The 21,001-nt window shown below is 39.8% G+C and overlaps 1 protein-coding gene across 3 annotated transcripts in view; it reads left to right on the top strand.

The window, feature by feature from the left end:
- SYP (synaptophysin) overlaps nt 1-17,009 on the top strand; it is a 28,203-nt gene extending 11,194 nt beyond the window's left edge. Inside the window, exons 3-7 of one of the 3 annotated variants that reach the window (XM_081935809.1) lie at nt 2,610-2,734; nt 3,615-3,813; nt 5,064-5,255; nt 9,477-9,780; nt 14,356-17,009. In XM_081935809.1, the coding sequence (XP_081791935.1) occupies nt 2,610-2,734; nt 3,615-3,813; nt 5,064-5,255; nt 9,477-9,776 (816 nt within the window). In that variant the 3' untranslated portion in view covers nt 9,777-9,780; nt 14,356-17,009. Of the gene's footprint in view, nt 1-2,609; nt 2,735-3,614; nt 3,814-5,063; nt 5,256-9,476; nt 12,734-14,355 lie in introns of those variants that run through there. The other 2 variants (XM_081935810.1, XM_081935808.1) reach the window with 2 other exon arrangements.
- The last annotated feature ends 3,992 nt before the right edge of the window (nt 17,010-21,001 follow it).

Raw genomic sequence — 21,001 nt, 5'->3', positions numbered from 1 at the left:
GTGCTTTGTAGAGAGGTAAAATCTTTTGATGCCACATTGGAGTCATAAAGCATTTCAAAAATATGTTTCCACACGAAGTGGCACAAGGTGCAGCAGAGTGCAGCGTCATTAAATTATGCAAGCCGCCTTGAGCCATCATGGGCGAATAGGCGGCAATATAAATTTAATAAATAAATAAATAAATAAATGTGCCTCAGCTCAAACATATGGTCCTTCCAAATTGGCTTGGAGAAATGATGGGTGCTTAATGCCTACTAATTTTCATTTCAAGTCCCTAGTTCTCATTGAGGTAGGAAATCTGCAACTGGCTTGTACCTTTTACATCTGGGTGGTGCCATGTTAGGCAATTTCCGTACACCCAAATTTGTCAGGCATAACAGCGGAAGCTGTATAGCAGGATGAAAAAAATTGAGAGGAGATTAACCTCTTCTGAATTCTACAAACTCCACCCATGACTTATGATTCATTTCTAATCATGTAAAAACACATAACTAGCTTAACATGTATTTCTTGACTCTGAACCTGGGAATCCCCATACCATATTTTTCGGAGTATAAGACGCACCTTTTCCCTCAAAAAAGAGGGTGAAAATCTGGGTGCGTCTTATACACTGAATACAGCATTTTTGGCCTCCCGAAACCACGACCCCTTTGCAAAAATGGCCGTGCATAGTCTTTAGGAGGCTTCCAGAGTGCTCCTCGGGGCTGGGGAGGGCAAAAATGAGCAAAAAGGGCCATTTTTTGCTCATTTTTGCCCCCCAGCTCCCAGGAGCACCTTATAAGCCTCCTAAAGGCTATGCATGCCCTTTTTTTGGACAAAGAACAGGCCCATTTTTGCGAAAAACGGGTCTGTTTTGGGGAGATCTGCAGAGTGCAAAACCCTTTTTTTAAAATTTGCCACTTCAAAATCGTGGTGCATCTTATACTCCAGTGCGTCTTATACTCCAGTATGTCTCATACTCCAAAAATACGGTATTTGGAGTGGAAGTAGTAAGCTAAGAGACCTCTAGAATAATAGGAGACTAACATTTTTTAATGTTTTTAATGTCTCATTTAAGAGACAAAAATAAAGCAATGATATACAATAAAATATGGTGATTAAAATTATATCAAGCTCTTCAAAGAAAAAAAAAGATTGTATTAGGATGTACACAACTAATGGAGTCCTTTCATATATTATTAAACCTAGACAATATAGCCTTCACCAAATTAAAATTCCCAGACTCCTTCATTGGAATCTATTTTTTTTTAATTGTATAAATTTGATGAATCTTTGCAATATAGTAGAGCAACTGCTTGTAACTTTTCAATGTTGTTTTTTAAGTGAACTTAAAACTTGAACAATAATTGTTCAAAATGTGGTCCTTTTAAAATAAAAATTCAAATTAGATGCTAATCCTTATTGAGGGGAGAAAGTACTTTGAGGGGATTCTGACTAGGAAGAAAAAGAATAATAGAAAAAAAGACTAAGTACCATCCACTCTTGTTTGAAGCCTGCTAAATCTGTTTCTATTTTCTTTTTTTAAAAAACTATTGTTTTTAAACTTGTTTGGGAAAAATATTGCACACATTTTTATTATAATAGTTTGTCCTTCAGATCCTTGAGTTAGTCACTGCAACCAGTTAGTTTTTTAAAAAAAAATCATACTAAAATATTTAAATATGCAATAGTAAAAAATGATTATATCTAAGAGCATTTCACCATTTTCACCATCCAAGTTCTTGCAAGCAAAAAAATATCAGGAAATTTTATTCCCCACCCCCACGGCCCGACGTGCCTTTCTATTTACCATGAGCTATTAATGGACTGTTCAGTTGACCAATCATAAAGGACAAATGCCAGCAACCAATCCATGTCCCTCCCATATCTATCCAGCTCTCTCTCTCTCTTTCTTTAAACTGTTCAAGCACTGCATGTAACCTGATCTTGTTTCCCCACTTCCTCCCCCCCTCTCTCCTCCCCCCTACTACCTATCTATCCATCCATCATCTATCAATCATTATCTAACAGAGCTCACAAAACATGTTCTCATCTTAACCTATCATTCTAAGGAACCAAGATAAGGTACAAATGAGAAGCCTCATACCTCCAGGTTTCAGCATTTTAACTTGATTACTGGGCCAGAAATTAATTGGCATGTTTGTGAGAAAGATATTTAAAATATTTGGGTAAGCAGGGAGCACCAACATCAAAAATGTTGCAAATATAATTAGCATTACAGTAATGACATCTTATAAAATTAATGTATTCAATATGGAAAGAGGTACTTAAAATCCAGATTTAATATTTCAAACAAAATATTTCATAAAAAGTCAATACAATGAAATAATCAAGCTATTTTTTTTCAAAACCTTCCACTAGGTTTATTTTCAGGAAACTTCAATTCTCTAATGTTAGAAATAGCTTCCATTGCAATATTTTTTCAGGAGTGTATAATATTTTACACGTGGCCACTAAATATCCGTGAAACCTATACCATTTTGTAATATTGCCAGCCTTTTTGCTTGCCTTATGATATGTAGCAAAATAAATAGGATTGCTGCTGAGTAGATTTCCAAATTTCCTGTGAATGTCACTCACATTTGCTCCCCTTCTCTTTTTCTCCCCAGTTCTTTTCCATTTTTGCATTTGCGACGTGTGGCAGCTACTCTGGACAATTCCGCCTCAGCGTTGATTGTCCCAAGAAAAATGAGAGCAAACTCAATATAGAGGTGGAATTCTCCTATCCCTTCCGGTGAGTTAAGACTTAGTTGGAACTGTTCAGTGAAGAAACTGTAAAGAAACTGCTGGTGGGCAAAGATTTACATGCAAGATGTTGTTTATAGACAAAAACACAGCGCATTCCAGGAATAAGCAAGCTACCAACCAGTGGCATGCACTTCTGGTTTTGACAGTCAATGTCCAACACCAGGTAGAACGTTGGGATTCCCAAAATGCCAAGCAGGGCCAAACTAGATTATTAAGTGGAAGTACCATCAAGGAATGTTTGTAGGCCAACAAATATCCAAGAAGAAAGGAATGATCAACCACTATTTATTGCTGCCAAGGAAACAATAGGACACCGGAAGTAGGGTCAATACAAAGGGAATGTTATCTTTTCTGGATGAAGTACAGAAGACAAATTTCAACTCCTGATATATATATGGATGGGTGGTGGGTGGAGGCATGCACATATGTATGTTTATGTGTGCTTTTTCAACAGTCATGCAGAGAAACCCAAGGAGTCCATTAGCAGAGCGTATGATAATGCACCTCCACAATTGTTAATCTTTAATTTGTTGCATTGAGGACTATACTTACCCTGAACCGTGAGGATCCATCCATTGTCATGGCTAATAGCAACTGCTACCGTGAAGTAGATTCCATTATGAATTTTGCTAATCACTTTTTCATAATCAGGGTCTAATCCTGTGGCTGTAATCCCCATGGTTTTGTTTCTCCTGAAATTAGTAGTATTAGGCAGCTTTCCTTAATGTAACACTTCCCAAATGGGATTCTGGGAATTGTAATCCAACCCAATAACATCTATCTAGTTCAGTGTAACCAACGTTCACCCATATTAGCTGCCTTCTTTCTGTGAATTCCTGTTACAGATTATTTTATCTCTTTTCCAGGCTCCACCAGGTGTATTTTGATGCTCCCACCTGTAAAGGAGGCGAACAAGACAAGGTTTTCTTGATTGGAGACTACTCTTCCTCTGCTGAATTCTTTGTCACGATTGCAGTCTTTGCCTTCCTTTATTCTCTAGCTGCGATTGTTGTCTACATCTTCATGCAGGATAAATACAGGGAGAACAACAAAGGTCCCATGGTTGTGAGTACAGTTATAGGATGATAGGATTGCACAAGCCATTTTGGCACACGTGTCACACCTGATACTAGCACCCTTTGAATTAACCTCAGCAGGAATAGTTGCTTCTGAAGAGGACACCTAGAATGGCAAGCAGGGATTTGGAAAACCTTCCAAATCCATTGTGAAGGATCCACCATTAAATAATAACTTTACATTCAGGATGTTCATGCTCCCACCTGATTGATTAAAGAGTGCCTTTTGAATGCCCTGTTTTGTGCACCAAAATATTAGAAGTTCATTAGGAACAGGAAGTTAATTGATGATAGCATGAGTCGGGGTGTCTAAAGTATGTTGAACAAAATAAATATTACATGATGGGTTCTTTATTTCTTTTGAATACTGACATAGTGCTATAAATTAGCATACTACAGGTAGTCCTCAACTTACAACCACAATTGAGCCCAAAATTTATATTGCCAAGCAAGACATTTGTTAAGTGAGTTCGCCCCATTTTACGACCTTTCTTGCTACAGTTGTTAAATGAATCACTGCAGTTATTAAGTTAGTAACACGGTTGTTAAGTGAAACTGGCTTCCCCATTGACTTTTCTGCTTATCAGAAAGTTGCAAAAGATTATCACATGACCCTGGGATACTGCAGCTGTCATAAATATGAATCAGTTGCCATAGGTTGAATTTTAATCACGTCACCAACGGGATGCTACAACAGTTATAAGTATGGAAATGGTCATAAGTCACTTTTTACAGTGCCTTTGTATCTTCCAATGGTTACTAAACAAACTGCTGTAAATCAAGGACTGTATCTATAATTCTATTCCACTGGTGACCCATTGCAAGCACTAGGGTCAGGTGGGGACTCCTCCAAGGTTAGTGAAACCAATTTTTACTTACCACCAGGGTCTATTATTTCAAAATAGTGGCTTATCTGAGACCACCTGATGATCTTCTAGCTGAGGTGAAATTTAAATAATCAATTAGCCAGTTTAAAACCTTGGGCTTGAGTGACTGACATGGCCATTGAGTTGCTGAGCCTTCACCATCATCCTACATCCGAGGTATAGATAGCCACTATCGCAAAGTCTTCCACCTATACTCAATTAGGGTTAGGGTGTGCTGGGAGGGCTTGGCAGGATCTTAGCTCTGGATTTCAAGAGTGGCTTATGATATTCACTGACAAGATCCCCAGAAGTTTACTGTTCTTCACACATTGGGTAATTTTTCCTCATTGGTTTTTTCTTCTTCTTGCTGCAGGATTTCGTTGTCACAGCCATTTTTGTGTTCATGTGGTTAGTGAGCTCTTGCGCTTGGGCCAAGGGGCTTTCAGATGTCAAGGAGGCCACTGACCCTGATAATGTGATAGAAAGCATGTCTGTGTGTAAGGAACCAGAGGTCAAATGCAAGGAGGAATATGAACCCATCACTTCTGGCCTCAACACCTCTGTGGTAGGTCCTCCAGCTTACCGTCATAAGAATATGATTAGAGTGTAGATAGGATTTTCATATAGGGTCAATTCCTGGAGGCTGAACATGCATTTTATAGTTGTGTTTCTTAGCTTTCCTTGACTATAGTTCTACAGTGTGTGTCTGTACATGTGTGTGTGTGTGTGTTCCCATATGACTCTACTATATTTTCAAAGAGTTCATTTGTACTACTGAGTTTCAGCTAATGAACTCTGTACCAGGACAAGTTTGTTGTTTACATGGATGTTTTGGTGTTTTGTGCATCTTTATCTGTTTCTTTGTAAAAATGCCTCTGTGTCTGAACTTGGGGTGATGTCTGTACTTGTAAGTGTCTTATAATGAGCCACTTTCAAGGAAACAACCTTAATTGTTGTGTTACACAAGTGTCATATTACCATTTGCTGATCCAAATCAGATCTACTTGTTATCAAATAAATCCCACGATTCTGTTTTCTGGTCTGACTCATAGCGAGACATAATCCTTTTGTTTCGGAATGCTACTAGGTAAATTTTTATGGTGCAATCCATCCTGCCTCTTTCTTTGAATTTTGAGAGAGACTCCAGGTGAGGTTATCTCCTCTTTATAGCCCTCTTGTATTTTCTCATCACTTCTTCTACCCTTCATGTGCACACATGCACACGGCCATGGGAAAGAAAAAAAACACTTGTTCCACATAACAGAATAAGCTGTTCTTCTGTTGAACTACTCCTGAAGCTGACTTTTAGAATTCCAGTTTGGTTTTGCCCATATGGCTGTATAACCCGAGAGTAAAACTGCTGCATTCTGTTTGCATATCTATTCATGACTAAGCACTAATGACTAAGCAGAATTGCACAGCTCAAATAAATGGGCTTTTTTAAAAAAAAACATTTTTTTTAAAAAAAATGCTGTTAGAACCAGATAACTTTTGAGGCTGCATCAACAGAGGGATAGAATCAAGATCACGTGAAGTGTTAATACCACTTTACAATGCCTTGGTAAGGCCACACTTGGAATACTGCATTCAGTTCTGGTCACCACGATGTAGAAAAGATGTGGAGACTCTAGAAAGAGTGCAGAGAAGAGCAACAAAGATGATTAGGGGACTGGAGACTAAAATATATGAAGAACGGTTGCAGGAACTAGGTATGTCTAGCTTAAGAGAAAGAAGGACTAGGGGAGACATGATAGCAGTGTTCCAATATCTCAGAGGTTGCCACAAAGAAGAGGGAGTCAAGCTATTCTCCAAAGCACCTGAGGACAGAACAAGAAGCAATGGGTGGAAACTAATCAAGGAGAGAAGCAACTTAGAACTGAGGAGAAATTTCCTGACAGTTAGAACAATTAATCAGTGGAACAGCTTGCCTCCAGAAGTTGTGAATGCCCCAACACTGGAAGTCTTTAAGAAGATGTTGGATAGCCATTTGTCTGGAACAGTATAGGGTTTCCTGCCTAGGCAGGGGGTTGGACTAGAAGACCTCCAAGGTCCCTTCCAACTCTACTATTGTATAATGAGGTCCTAAGGAAGCTCCTCAGTGGTTTTCCGGTGAGATTAACGGAGATTAGTTTAAAATTTATAATTTTATAAAATATTTAAATTGACATTTTTTATAAAACGTGCTCAATTGTTACATAATATTACATAGAAACTACAAGGCAATGTAAGCATTGCATAAACCTTACCAATATGGTAAGAAAAAAATGAAAAAGACCTGATATTAATTTAGGGGTGGGCGCGGGGGGGGGAGAAAAATCAAAGGAGAAAAGTGCAGAGAAAACAAAAAACACAACTAAGCAAAATTAAAAACTCTATCCCCTACAAACCTAAATGCAATTTACTTCTAAATATATAGATAAAATATACCATTTAAAGGAAAAGAAAGGAAAATATAATATTCAAATAATATTAGTTCAATTTCATCATTATGATTCAATTTTTGAACTATTGATTAAACCTATGCCACTTAGAATCATTTTGTCCAATTTGCCCTGTTTAATACAAAGCTAGTCAGACAGCTGAGATTTGATAAATTTCATCGAACCACCCTTAGAATCTGGTACACAAGCTATCTTCTATGAGTGCATAATTCCCTGAAAACTTAATAGCATTTTACTCTGTTAATTAATTATTATATGTTTTCAGAACAAGATTTTGTTTAGATAGGCTTTTTAATCTGGAGGAAAGAGGAAGGCTTAGACAAATTCAACTATATTTATCTTACTCCACTGGTTCTTGACTGGGAATAATTATCCCCAAGGGGATAATTTGGGTCTATTCTAGGGTACTGTAATGGAACAGTTTGTAATTTATTGTTTGTGAGTCAAGGTGTAAATTTGGAATTAGCCCAGCCCAGATGCTTGTATTAAACAACAACTTTTTGTTTGTTTGTTTGTTTGTTTTATAGGGGAAATGACATGTGAGACCAGGGAAAGGGATACGGTAATTGCGCCATTTATCCACTAAAAAGCATGGCCCTTCCTTGCACTTAAAGATAAGAAGGGGTAATGTTATTTAACTGGGTGGTTTAGCATTTTTCAATTTCTTTTTTAGTGATCCATGATTGCAGAAACTTTGAAAAAGACGTAGATATAAGCTAATTCAGAATTAGGACTTTCCTTTGCAGAACTGGATCGAGTTATTCTTAGACCTACCTCTATTGTCAGGGTGCAAGGGGGCACAACAGCTACATAGAATAAGAGAGTTGGACGGTGCCATTTAGGCCATTAAGTTTTTCCCCCCACTTCCTAAATTAAAATTAAGAGAGATTGAGAGTTGGCTTTAAAACAGTGTTTTTCTGGGTCCTGTCAGCCAAGGAATATCAGGTGGTGGGAACCAAGACACACAAGCCTTCTCTACCGTTGGCTCTGCCCTCTGGAATAGTCTCCCTAAAATTAGGATGGCTCTGACCCTACTGGCCTTTCAGAAGGCCCTGAAGATCCGACTATGTGCCTGAGCCTGGGGTCCCAAATCTATGAAGGATCCGGTTTCTTGATTATATTGACACTGATTATGATCTCTCTTGGCTGCTATTTGTATTTAACTTCTTTTTTTGTATTGCATTTTAACTGTTTTTATGATCGTTTGTTGCTCAGAATCACTGGTTTGAGATAACGAAGGAATGCATGAGTGAATGAATGAATGAATGAATGAATGAATGAATGGCCTTCCTGTAACTGAAAGTCATTTTGCATCTCTGGGATAATAAAGGACAAGTCATGATAATTTTCAATATGATACATGGCTCCCCACAGTTATCCTTCCTCAGGATAAAATATCCAGCATCCACTTTCTTCTGTCTACTCTGGTATAGGTTTCTGTTGCCTGGATAGTTCACGTTGTTCATCCTAGTACTCATCCTACTTTGTGGGAACCTTTCTTAAAATATAGGATCCGAAACTGTACCTAGCACTTGAGGTACCGTAGGTCTGAGTCTGACCAATGAAGAACAGCAGTGTGCAGCAGCTGCCAAAAAAGCCAACACAGTTCTAGGCTGCATAAACAGAGGGATAGAATCAAGATCACGTGAAGTGTTAATGCCACTTTATAACGCCTTGGTAAGGCCACACTTGGAATCCTGCATTCAGTTCTGGTCGCCACGATGTAAAAAAGATGTGGAGACTCTAGAAAGAGTGCAGAGAAGAGCAACAAAGATGATTAGAGGACTGGAGACTAAAACATATGAAGTACGGTTGCAGGAACTAGGTATGTCTAGCTTAAGAGAAAGAAGGACTAGGGGAGACATGATAGCAGTGTTCCAATATCTCAGGGGTTGCCACAAAGAAGAAGGAGTCAAACTATTTTCCAAGGCACCTGAGGGTAGAACAAGAAGCAATGGGTGGAAACTAATCAAGGAGAGAAGCAACTTAGAACTGAGGAGAAACTTCCTGGCAGTTAGAACAATTAATCAATGGAACAGCTTGCCTCCAGAAATTGTGAATGCCCCAACACTGGAAGTCTTTAAGAAGATGTTGGATAGCCATTTGTCTGAAACGGTATAAGGTTTCCTGCCTAGGCAGGGGGTTGGACTAGAAGACCTCCAAGGTCCCTTCCAACTCTACTATTGTATTGTATAATGAAGCCATTATTCCTCAGGGGTATTATATGTTTGCTAGATTAGTGTAGTTGCTGAGCTATTCTTCTTGAATGCTCCATGCAGTGTTTTAACAGGCAAGGCTGTACATCCCCAGTTTCTGTCATCAATTTATCTTCATGTTGTCCGTAGGTTTTTGGCTTCCTGAACTTGGTGCTTTGGGTTGGAAACCTATGGTTTGTCTTTAAAGAGACTGGATGGAGTGCCCCCTTCATGAAGTACCCACCAGCCCAGGAGAAGCAGCCAGCACCTGAAACCTATGGAGATACCTACAACCAAGCTCCAGGATATGGACAGCAGGACACATATGGGCAGCAGGGTGGCTACCAGCCTGAATACAGCCAGCAAGGCTATGGTCAGCAGGGAGAATTCGGCCAGCAAGGTGGCGGCTATGTTCAAGGCGGGCCCACTTCCTTTGCAAACCAGATGTAGGCGGGTGAGTCGTGGAAATATATGGGGAAATGGAATCGTGTAGTTGTTGCATACATTGTGCCGATCCATCCAATATTATACGTGATAAGGTTTTGCATGATAGGTTATGGTTCTGCTAGCCCTATGGAGGAGCAAGGACTGATCTGAGGCTCTGCAACCTGACTCCTTTGATCAAAGGAAATCTTATTTGGCTTTCTTCCCTCGTGTTCAAATTTATAAGATTTTCACAGATATTGACAATGCCCAAGGACAGGCTTTTATCCGAAGTTCTCAGAAGATTGAATTCTACATATGCTACCACACTCTATATTTTTTGTCCTTTGGGAGGAAATTCATATAAATGTATGCAAATACATGAATTTTTTAAAAAAATTGAGCCTTGTCAGAATTATACTGGCAGATAAATTCTTTCATAGCGAATGTTACTTAAATGTTCCAGTTCAGTAAATATAAGGATAGCAGTAGTTGAGTCCCAATTACCATATCTAACCAGAATATATGGTTTCTTTATTTTAGGTTTGTTTCAGCCCTAGTTAGCCCTGTTTTGTGACATGCCTGCCTAACAGGGTCAATTCCTCACATCCAGTACCCTCACAAGAGGAATACCAAAAGAAAATCCCCAGAAATTTCTAAGCTCAAACAATTCTCAGAGGAAAAATAACCATAAAAACCAATCATGTTTGAAATATAGAGTCTATTTATATGTGGCATTGTTCAGGACAGTTTTGTTATAGAGATGTGATAAGCTGTATATGTGCTCTGTAGCAGCAAAGACCATTCACTGTTTATCTGAACTTGTCTGCATGCCATGCCATGTATCCTACAAATAAATATGTACGTTCTGTAGAAATATGTATCTACTAAGTGGAAATGGTGGCTTGCATAGTGATATCTGTAGCTACAATTGATGTGAAGCAAGTAGTAACATCTGTACAGGTATGCAATAACTGGAAAATCTTTTATTATTCATTGTGATGTGCTAAGTATTCATAACTGCCTTAGAATTAGCATTTGAGCACTTCCAAATGATTGTATACAGACTGATGGGTGAGGTTCAACACATCTTATACATTGTAAGCATCATGTTAATAGGAGTCCAGCATCAGGTAAACACAGGTGACAGAGTCCAGTCCCAATCAAAGAACACAAGGAACATCTCTGTAGGATTCATTTATTGGCTTGGAATTTTGCTTGGTTGTATTTGCATACAAGCAATTTCTTTTTTTTTAAAGAGAGAAATAAAGGAAAGCAGAAGATTTGTAGGAGCCATGGTAGTGCAGTGCTATTGCTATTGCTATTTTCCTTACGTCTGGGAGGCGTAAAGTGTAAAGGAGCCAATAGCTGGATTTGATCCTAGATAATGAGTCTGAAAGGATGGGTATGCTAACAAGGTTCATTATCTCTTTGATAAAGTACAAAAGGGGCTCCACTGAGAGATAGGAAACCAGTCTAAGATTCAATATTATGCAGTATGGTTCTGCATAGTGGTTAGTAGTGTCTATGGGAAGGAGCAAAATCTACAAAATGGCAGCCGTGGTATTGTGAACAAAGCTCTTTCCATTATACTTGCATTAATATAGCACCTCTGTACAAAAGGTGTGTGGGGGCGGTTCGATTATAACTCATTACCTATCATCATTTTGATACTTCAGGTTGTAACTTCAGAAGAGTTATGTCTGTGCAGAACAGTTTAAATAGTTCATGCAGCATGTTCAGCTGTATTATCCTTCTGCCTATCATTTTTGTCCCATTTTAGCTTTTGCAGCCCTGCATTTAGATTTTGGGCTTGTTACCACACTAAAATTGATCCATGCCCAGAGATTAAGCCCCCAAGTAGTACAATAATTCAATCCATGACAGCATTTCACCACAGTTGTCCTTAGATTGTGCCTACACTAAAAGGAAATTAGTGTGGCTGTGTTCCCTCAACATGCCAACTAAACCATAAACCATGGGCTATAAGATGCAGTAGCTGATCTAAAATTAAACAAGGTGTTGCATGAATCGAATCAACTGTTAGGCTGTTGTTTATTTGGTTTAGCATGTTACATGAACACAGCCTTTGTGATGTTAATTACGCTTAGTAATCATAGTCCAACCGGTTAATTAGTTTTCAGCAGCAGTCATGTTCCATTACATATTTAATGGTGCCCAGAGATAACTGAAAAGGTGTTAGCTAACCTGGTGACTAACCCATAGGTGTTTAGTTTTAGCCTTAAATTCAGTCTTACAAAGATTAAACTACCTCCACTCCATAGTTGGTCAGATTCAATTTTCAGTCTTCACACAGCCACATAAGGAGTGAAAAATGAAGAGAAAAGATGAGAAATCAAAGAAACAAAAAAAAAAAAAAAACCTCTCCAATCATTTTATCATGCTTTATCTTTTTTTCTCCCTATTTGTTGTCTGAAATAAGCGGGGGGGGGGGGGATAACAGCTTCTTGGGCACAATAATGAGTCCACTGGTTGGGAGAAGAAAGATTGTGTTGCTAGTGGTGGGAGGACAGCCATTGGGAATAAAATGCTATCAAAAAATTGTGGAAAAGAAGTGAGTAAGATCAATGTATGGGTTCTGAGATCTGCATACAGGAAATTTGCTAGTTTGCATACTAGATACATTAACCCAAATCTTTTATGTTCCTCTTGAACCCCAAACTTCATTTTGCAGTACCCACTCTTACAAAATGTAGCTAAACTCTTTTTTCTTTCCAAGGGAAAAACATTTACGCTCTCCTCCACTCATGGAATGAAGAAACCACTTCTCTGTATCGCTCTTCTAAGCAGTGATAAGCAATTTATGGCACTCTAAATGTTACTCAAACATAACTCCCAATATCCCTAGAAAGTATATCCAGAGTAAGGACACTGAGACTAGTGTTTAGGACCATGTGGATGGCAACTGATTGCCTATCTCTGATAAAATCACACGTTTTTATAATAGGTGTAAGTATATAACCCCCCCCCCCAAAAAAAAAGATCACACTATATAATTATACAAAACTGTATCACAATTCTGTAAAAGCCAGTAAAATTGTGATACAGATTGGCACTTATTCACTTTGTGTGTGTATATATTTTAAAGAGAAACTCTAATCAAAGGCTTTCTGTTATCATTTCTAATTTGGTCCTGAGAATCAAAAGAGTAAGCTCATGTAATTTACAATAACAAAAGAAACATTGGTAGCGTATCAAGCTTCTTTAACAATAAAACCCCGAACTGCATTAAGCTTCCTGCTCTCCCTTTGGTAATTTTAAGACTATTGGGAAGAAAACCTAGTTTGTCTTCTCGGTTCTCAAGCCAGAGAAAGCTGCCCTCTTGGCAGACTTCCACCTCAGGCAGCAGATTTCAGCAGCCAAATACAGACAGGAAATTCTATCTTTAATGCAAAACTATTGTTATTTTAGTCCAAAGATAAAAAGAGGGGATTGAAGATTTTCTGCTTTATATGGTAAATCTGAGTTGGCTAGTTTCAGAGAGCTTAAGCCAGGGGTGTCCAAACTTGGGAACTTTAAGAGTTGTGGACTTCAATCCCAGAATTCCCCAGCATGCTGGCTGGGGAATTCTGGGAGTTGAAGTCCACAAGTCTTAAAGTTCCCAAGTTTGGACACCCCTGGCTTAATGGGTTTGAAAAATGAAACACAATAGGCTGCAAACTGCTTCCTAACCAGGCCTAGCTTGGACTTAAATGGAAGTCACCTGGTGAAATGTTACTTATTTATTCCTTCATCCCATTTATATACCACCCATCTCACCTATGTGGAATGGTAATTACCTTTTACCTAGGTAATGCTTCCTGTATATTTCAATTAAGGCCAAACTTCCTCACTCTATTAGAGTGCCATCCACAAAGTCTATTCTTGTCATGGTGTAGAAAAGAACAGCTGTCATCTCCTTTGTCCAAAGTTGTCTTGGGGTGGCTCTATCTCCACATTCTTTGGAACAGGTTTCAGAGTGACTCAGGATTATCAACTCTGAAAATCTGTGGTACTGTATATATTTGTGTCCTACGACAAGCATTTTGGCACAGGCATTATCACAGCCCTGTTATGACTTTTCACAGCCCAATCCAGCCAACCAACCAAAGGAGCTTCGGCTGGGAAAATCCCAGCATTGTAGCTATTTTAACCAGAGGTTTCAGAGTTGACGATCCTGAGTCACTCTGAAACCTTTTCCAAAGCGTTTATATGAAAGAGGAGGAAGAACAGCGTAATCAAAACTTGTGAGATTTTGTTATTACAGCCAGTCTGGATAAAGGTTCTAGTCTTTTGGTAGAATTGGTTTTCTCTTCTGGCCTGCTTTGTGGGGCTGACACTTAGGCAGTGCCAGGCAGGCCTCATGGCAGAAGTTCATGGTCTCCTTGAGCCAAGACAATTGCCAGAGCTGGGGATGGCGGATAACATTTCACAGCCTGCCACTGTTGTAGTAGAGAGTGGTGCCCCTTTCTATTGATTTCTGCTAAGATCTGGCTAAGATGTCTGTCTGTCCTTTTCTGCTAAGATCAGGATATCCATCGATTTCAGGATGATGTCACTCATTCTGTGTTCATTTGGCTGTTTTTTCTCCCTTTTCTCTCCACAGGTTTCTACCCCCAAATAGAAGGCGTTGTGAGAAGGAAGCAGCCATCCCGTCCTGGCTCCCCATGTCCCTTGTGCAGGGGAAGGGAGGGCTGGTGGGTGCTCATACTGGGAGGTGGCTGGTGGAGCCCTCCCACCCCCCCAGGATGAATGTAGATGTTTGTGCTGTTTATATATACATATATATTATATATATATGAGAAACTATAACTAGAGGTAGACCGCTCCCTCTCCCATTGCCCCAATGCCTCATGCATAACACACTTCTCCACATCATTGCAATCCCCAGGACAGTTTCTTGACCTCTGGCCTCTCCAGGCCTATCTCCTACACTCTCCAGCCAAAATGGGTTGTCAGATATCCTCCTGAAGTACCCTTTTTCCTCACCATTCACTTTGAACCCCATCCTATGCTTTCTGTATAGTGGAAGGCATCCCAGGACTTCAGTTTTGACATTGACCCCTCATCTGATGCCAAGCTTTCCTCACTCTCTCCTCTGCATGCCTCTAAAATGGGCCGGAAGCTGGGCCGGAAGTGGATGAAGTGGAGGGCAATTGGGTTGTTCTTTTGAGTGTGCAAATGCCAGGGAGGTTTGGGGTTTAAGAGGTTTGGGGGTTCAATCCTCTAGCAGCACTTTAAAGTTTTTTTTTTTAACAAACCCTCCATTCCTGACTTCGCCCCATTGATCTATGGGGTAGGATAGAGGGCAAATATATTTGGGGGAAATTATCCCCTGCTTTCCTTCCAGGTGGGTCCAGGTAGCTGTAATGGGCTGTGAGAATAATCTTGAGGATGAGCCGCAGCCAAGGCAGCAGCCAAATAAAAGAAATCTGAATCCAAAGCAGGAATGGAATTTGAGGAAGGGTCGCAAACGTTATCCTCCCTAGTTCTCTTCAGGATAAAAGACACCGCGGAGAGGAGGTGTGAAGGCACATTCAGAGTTGCAAGACTGATCTTAGCTCTTTGAGGTAGACCTGACTCAAATAACAAAGTCATGAACACTAAAGCTACTTTTATTCTAGGGTTACAGTAATAGAATCTTGCAACTCTGAATGTACTTTCTCCCCTCCCCCCCCCCCGCCGCCGCCTTTATTCTTTATTAACCAGGGAGGGTATAGTCTGAGATGCTTTCCCAAATTCTAGTTTGAGCCTATGTTTCTCGTAGCTGAACATTACCTTGGTTGCAGCTGTTCTTCCTCTTCCTCAAGGCTATCCTCATCAGGGGAGGAGGGATGCTAAAATGGGGAAGCCTCAGAAAGATCCACAGCTTTGGGGTGCTCATTATTGTGTTGAATGAATTGACCATTTCTTTAGAAGGCTTTAGCCCAGTTGGGAAGGAAGAGCAAAACAGGTGTGGGAGACTTATTCCTAGTGAGCTGTTGCACCAGGGGTCTATAGTTAAGGGAAGGGGAGATTGCAGGGGAGGCTTCCACTATCCATCCATCCATCCATTCTTTCCCCATGCTTTTCCTAATTTGCATTCTACTCTCTCTCCCTCTCCTCCTCCACCCCCCCCCCCTCTCTTTACGATATGGTAATTTAATCCATCCAGACACCATACTTATCATCAGGATGGTTAACCGCTGAACCTTTTCAATCATCAGGGATGTCCCCAGTCTCGTTCACATAGAAGCCTCCATACATGATTGCTTATGACAGGGGTATTGAGCAGCCCTCAGTCTTCAGAAGCTGATGAGATCTGCATGGTGGCATGTCCCAAGAGCCCTGTCTATGCAGGATGTCTATCAGCTGCTATGCTCTCAGCAATCACCATGGTGGTCCAAAATGACACAAACCCAAACCCAAGAGAGAAATCTATTCCAATGCCATCTCTGAGCTCTGCGGTTTTCAAAGGACCGCCCACTTGCTGGATGTACCACATTCTCACACAAACCAAGCTCCTGAAGGCCAGAAGATGTAGATCAAATGGGGGAACCTAATCAACTGTAAACACGCTGCATGTTAAATCATTCTGATCCATACAGGCTTGTACAATATGATCTGGAGTGCTTGGTATCAGTTAGTAGCTCTTAGCACAATAAACAAAGTTGATTCCGTGTGAGCTTGTTTCCAAATAAATATGCATTATCATTCAGATTCTTTCTCTTGCATTTGCTCTTAAATTCTCTAATTCATTCTGTTAATCTGAGCCCTACCACTAACTTCTCCCCTTTCCTTGGCCCTGTTACTTTTTCTCAGATTTATTCATCAAGTTTACACTGATCTCCTCACTTACTCATTTCCCCCCCTCTAGGCCATCCCCTAAGTCTTGCTCCTCTTTTCTCCCTTTAAAACCTCTGGCCTCCAACTGCTCCATTTTCCATACCAGCCAAAGCTTCCCCCTTCAGCCCAGACCCCTTCATTCTCCCCCTCCCCACCCCCAGTGGCACTCTGACTATATATTACTCAGTGTCTGTGTATCTGATTGTGCCGTAATTGTGCGTTTTGGTTTGTCCGGCTCTTTGCCCCGGTCGATATTGTGTGATTTTTTCTTCCATCTTTAAATGACAAAAACAAAAACACCAACCAACAAGAACAGCAACAAAACTTCAGAAAAATATGCATTATTCCCCCAAAATGCCCCCTTATCCCCCCAAAATTATAGAAAAAATGGATAAAACCAAATAAAAACGGAAAGAAAATGAATTTAAAAGTAAATGTTTGATGTGTCTTTATTTGATATTTTAAACATGCTGTCAAGATACATATTTTAGTCATGTATCTTTTTGATTGATAAAAGCGCCGCACTCCCCACTGTCCTTACATGTAAGTCCAAGTGATCATCAAAGGGCTTGTAACTCTCCAAATCTTAGCCACTAAAGCTGACTTGGTTAACTATATTATTAAACTAAGAGTGAGCATTTGAAAATGAGCACCTGTGTTCCCTTGGCTAAGCAGGATTATCAAGGAGAAGAAAAGAAAAAAGAATGCCACGGCATCTTCTTGACATGTCTGAAACCCCAAACTAAGGAAAATCTGCTTTCTAAATTGTTCTTGAATGATTTCACTTCAAGCTAAAAGCGCAATCTCTGAATACAGCGTTCCCAACCACTTCGCATCAGTTCAGAAAAAAAGGAGTCATCTGCCTTAGAGCCACAGAATTTTTCTTAGCCCTTTATAAACGGGAACTTTTCTTTGCTTAATTGTTTGTTTCTTAGCATATTAACTAATTTGGGAAGGAAGATTATGGGATGAGCTGGAACCTGATTGCAAAAAGCCAGACATAGAGCGGGCAGCCAGACCCGCTGTTTTGCTAAGAGAAGGTTAATGTAGGAGATGACTAGACTGAGCCTACGGGAAGGGTCAAACGCATCATCAGTCTGCGCCCACAAGAGATCTAAGTGCAGCCTACCTTGAATTTCTTATCTACCACCAAATTGCTTTGACACCTTTAGTACAGATTCTTGTTGTAATACAAGACACGTAAAATAGAAAATGCAAGCATGCAACCAAATTCTACTTTGAATCAAGAGTTTATTTCATGAATGTTTTAGAACTTGAAAAGCCAACAGTTTTCATCAATACTTCAGTAAGATAATACTTAAATCTCCATCTTATTTCAATAAGGGACAGAGATAGCAGCTAGGTCCAGCGAGAAGCAGCTACCATCAATGACCCCGATATGAATTCAAACCTCCAACTTTCATACCTTCTTTTCACATATCTTCTGTTCCTCTGGAATATTTTCAGGGTAGCTTCCTCTTTCCACTGTGCCATCCTGCAGTTACCGCATTTCAATGTGCCCGTCTGAAATCTCCTACCCTCTGCAACTTTCAGTTCCTTTTTTCTTAATGTCCCAGGCACTTCATGTTCAAAAATATCTCAAAACTGATTATACTGCATTTTATAAGTTATACACAATATGGGTTACAAATATTTTTGTTAGTTTGCAAGTTTAAGCACTAAAAAATATTGCCTTATAAGGCAACTTTTAATAGGAGCATAGGCCGGGTATGGGATATAGGTGTAGGAAGAGAGATAGGGTTATTTTCTCACATTGTAGATAGCTTAAGCTTATAATAAATTTGTATATACGTTTGAATTGCCTGGATCTCCTGATTGCCCTGACACTTGACATATTAAGGTAGAAATTAATAAGGGGAAGGAGCATAGAACTATACATCACTGAAAAATAAATAGGATACACATGGAAAATATATTTGCGTGTCGAATGGCACATTACACACAAGTTTTAAATGAATCCCTGCTTGTGATATATAAAATGGCATAACTACAGGCAGTCCTCAACCTACGTCCACCATTGAGCCCAAAATTTCAGTTGCTTTGCAAGAGAGTTACTGAGTTTTGTCCCATTTTACGATCTTTCTTGCCACAGATGTTAAGTGAATCACTGCAGTTAAGTTCACATGATTGTTAAGTGAATCTGGCTTCTGCCTTGACTTTGCTTGTCAGAAGGTCACATGACTCCAAGCTATGGCATCCTCATAAATATGAGTCGATATCTGAATTTTGATCAAGTGGCCACAGGGATGCTGCAATGGATGTAAATGTGAAGAACGGTCATAATCACTTTTTTCAGTACCATTAGAACTTTGAATGGTCATTAAGCAAACAGTTGAAAGCTGAGGACCACTTGTACTTACAGGCTGCCAGTAATTAATTGGCCGTACTGCTATCATTAAGGTAACAATGAAATAAGAAAAATAGAGAAGCCCAAGCAAATACAGGTAGTCCTTGACTGACAACCAGATTTGAGACCATAATTTCTGTTGTTAAGCAAAGTATTTATTAATTGAGTTACGCCTAATTTTACAACCTTTTCACTAGCTGTTAAGTGAATCACAGCATTTGTTAAGTGAATCATGTGGTCATTAGGTGAATCCAGTTTTTTTTCCATTGACTGCTAGTCAGACGCCAGCTGGAAAGATTGCAAATGATGTTTGCATGACCCGGGGACCCTGCAACCATTGTAAATATATGCTGGTTGCCAAACATCCAAGTTTGGATTAAGTGACCATGCTAGTTAAGAACAATTAAATATGAGGACTGATTATAAGCCACTTTTTTCAGTGCTGGTGTAACTTCAAAGGTAGGCAGAAAGGTAGGTATAACTTCAAAGGTAGGCAGAAATGAAGAGAAACTAAAGAGCCTCTTGATACAGGTGAAGAAGGAGAGTGCAAAAGTTGGTGAGACAATTGGCTTGAAACTCAACATTAAGAAAACTAACATCATGGCTGGCAACTGGCCCTCTCAATTCCTGGCAAATAGATGAGGAAGAAATGGAGGTAGTGACAGATTTTATTTTCCTGGGGTCCAAGATCACCGCAGATGGGGACTAAAGCCAATAAATTAAAAGACGCTCCTGGAGAGGAAAGCTATGGCAAATCTAGACAGCATACTAAAAAGCAGAAACATCACCCTGCCAACAAAAGTGCATATAGTCAAGGCTATGTTTTTTCCAGTTGCAATGTACGACTGTGAAAGTTGGACCATAAGAAAGGCTGAGCACAAAAGAATTGAGGTCTTTGAACTATGGTACTGGAGAAGACTCCTCCAAATCCCTTGGACTGCAAGGCAATCAAACCAGTCAGTAACTAGAGAAGATCAACCCTGACTGCTCTTTAGAAGGCCAGATCCTGAAGATGAAACTCAAATACTTTGGCCACCTAATGAGAAGGAAGGACTCACTGGAGAAGAGCCTAATGCTGGGAACGATTGAAGGCAAAAGAAGAACGGGACGACAGAGAACGAGATGACTGGATGGAGTCACCGAAGCTGTAGGCATGAGCTTAAATGGATTCCAGAGGATGGTAGAGGACAGAAAGGCCTGGAGGAACGTTGTCCATGGGGTTGTGATGGGTCAGACACGACTTCATAACTAACAGCAATAAATAACTTCAAAAGATTGTAAGTTAAGGACTACTTACAGTATAAGGCATTTTTGTATTTTCTGACCAAGGGACTTTCAACACTTTGTATGTTCTCCTTTTTGTTGTACAGTTTTGTCAACAGGACTCAGAGCAAACCTGGAGACTATGAGTTAAGGACTGATGTAGAAGGAAAAGCAGTGAAAGATCACCAGAGTAAATAAGATCTTAAAGCTTTAGCATCTCAGAGACAAAAGTTTTGAACACCCCACAACTAAGTTTCTGTGCAATACACTTCCTGTTCACTGCTCTGGTTCTGCAAAATGCCACCCAGCCGCAATAATTTTCCCAACCAGTATGTTGGTATCAAGAGTGACAAGTTCTACACCATTGATTCACAAGAGGAATACCCTTACATTTTCCCTTCTGTGATAAAGAAAAGATGTTGAGAAAATAACGTGTATGATTCCCACTCAATAAAATGTAACACATATTGTACACTTGTCCTGGAGGACATTTTATTAGAAGAAAGGGGGCCTGTTATAACAAGTAAAATAGCATGTAAGAGTAGGTACGTTCCATTTTAAATTGTTTTCTTATTGCAAGTATGGCTTCTCTTCAATTGTTGATGATTCAGAGAACAATTCCTCTGCCAAATTGCTTGTTCAGGGCAAGAACTTCCTTAATCTCAAACCCCAGGTTATAGGTCAAAAACATGCACAGGCAGATCCAGCCCAAGCAAATTTTGGTGAAGGTCAAGGTGGTCTGATTGCCTTTCCACTTCATGACAGGAGCAGCTTGGAGAGGTGACAAAACAGAACA

This window comes from Natrix helvetica (genome assembly GCF_964273705.1).
Source record: "Natrix helvetica genome assembly, chromosome: 1".
NCBI lineage: Eukaryota > Metazoa > Chordata > Lepidosauria > Squamata > Natricidae > Natrix > Natrix helvetica.
Note: the sequence above shows the minus strand (reverse complement) of the source record. Positions and strands in the feature narration are given on the sequence as shown.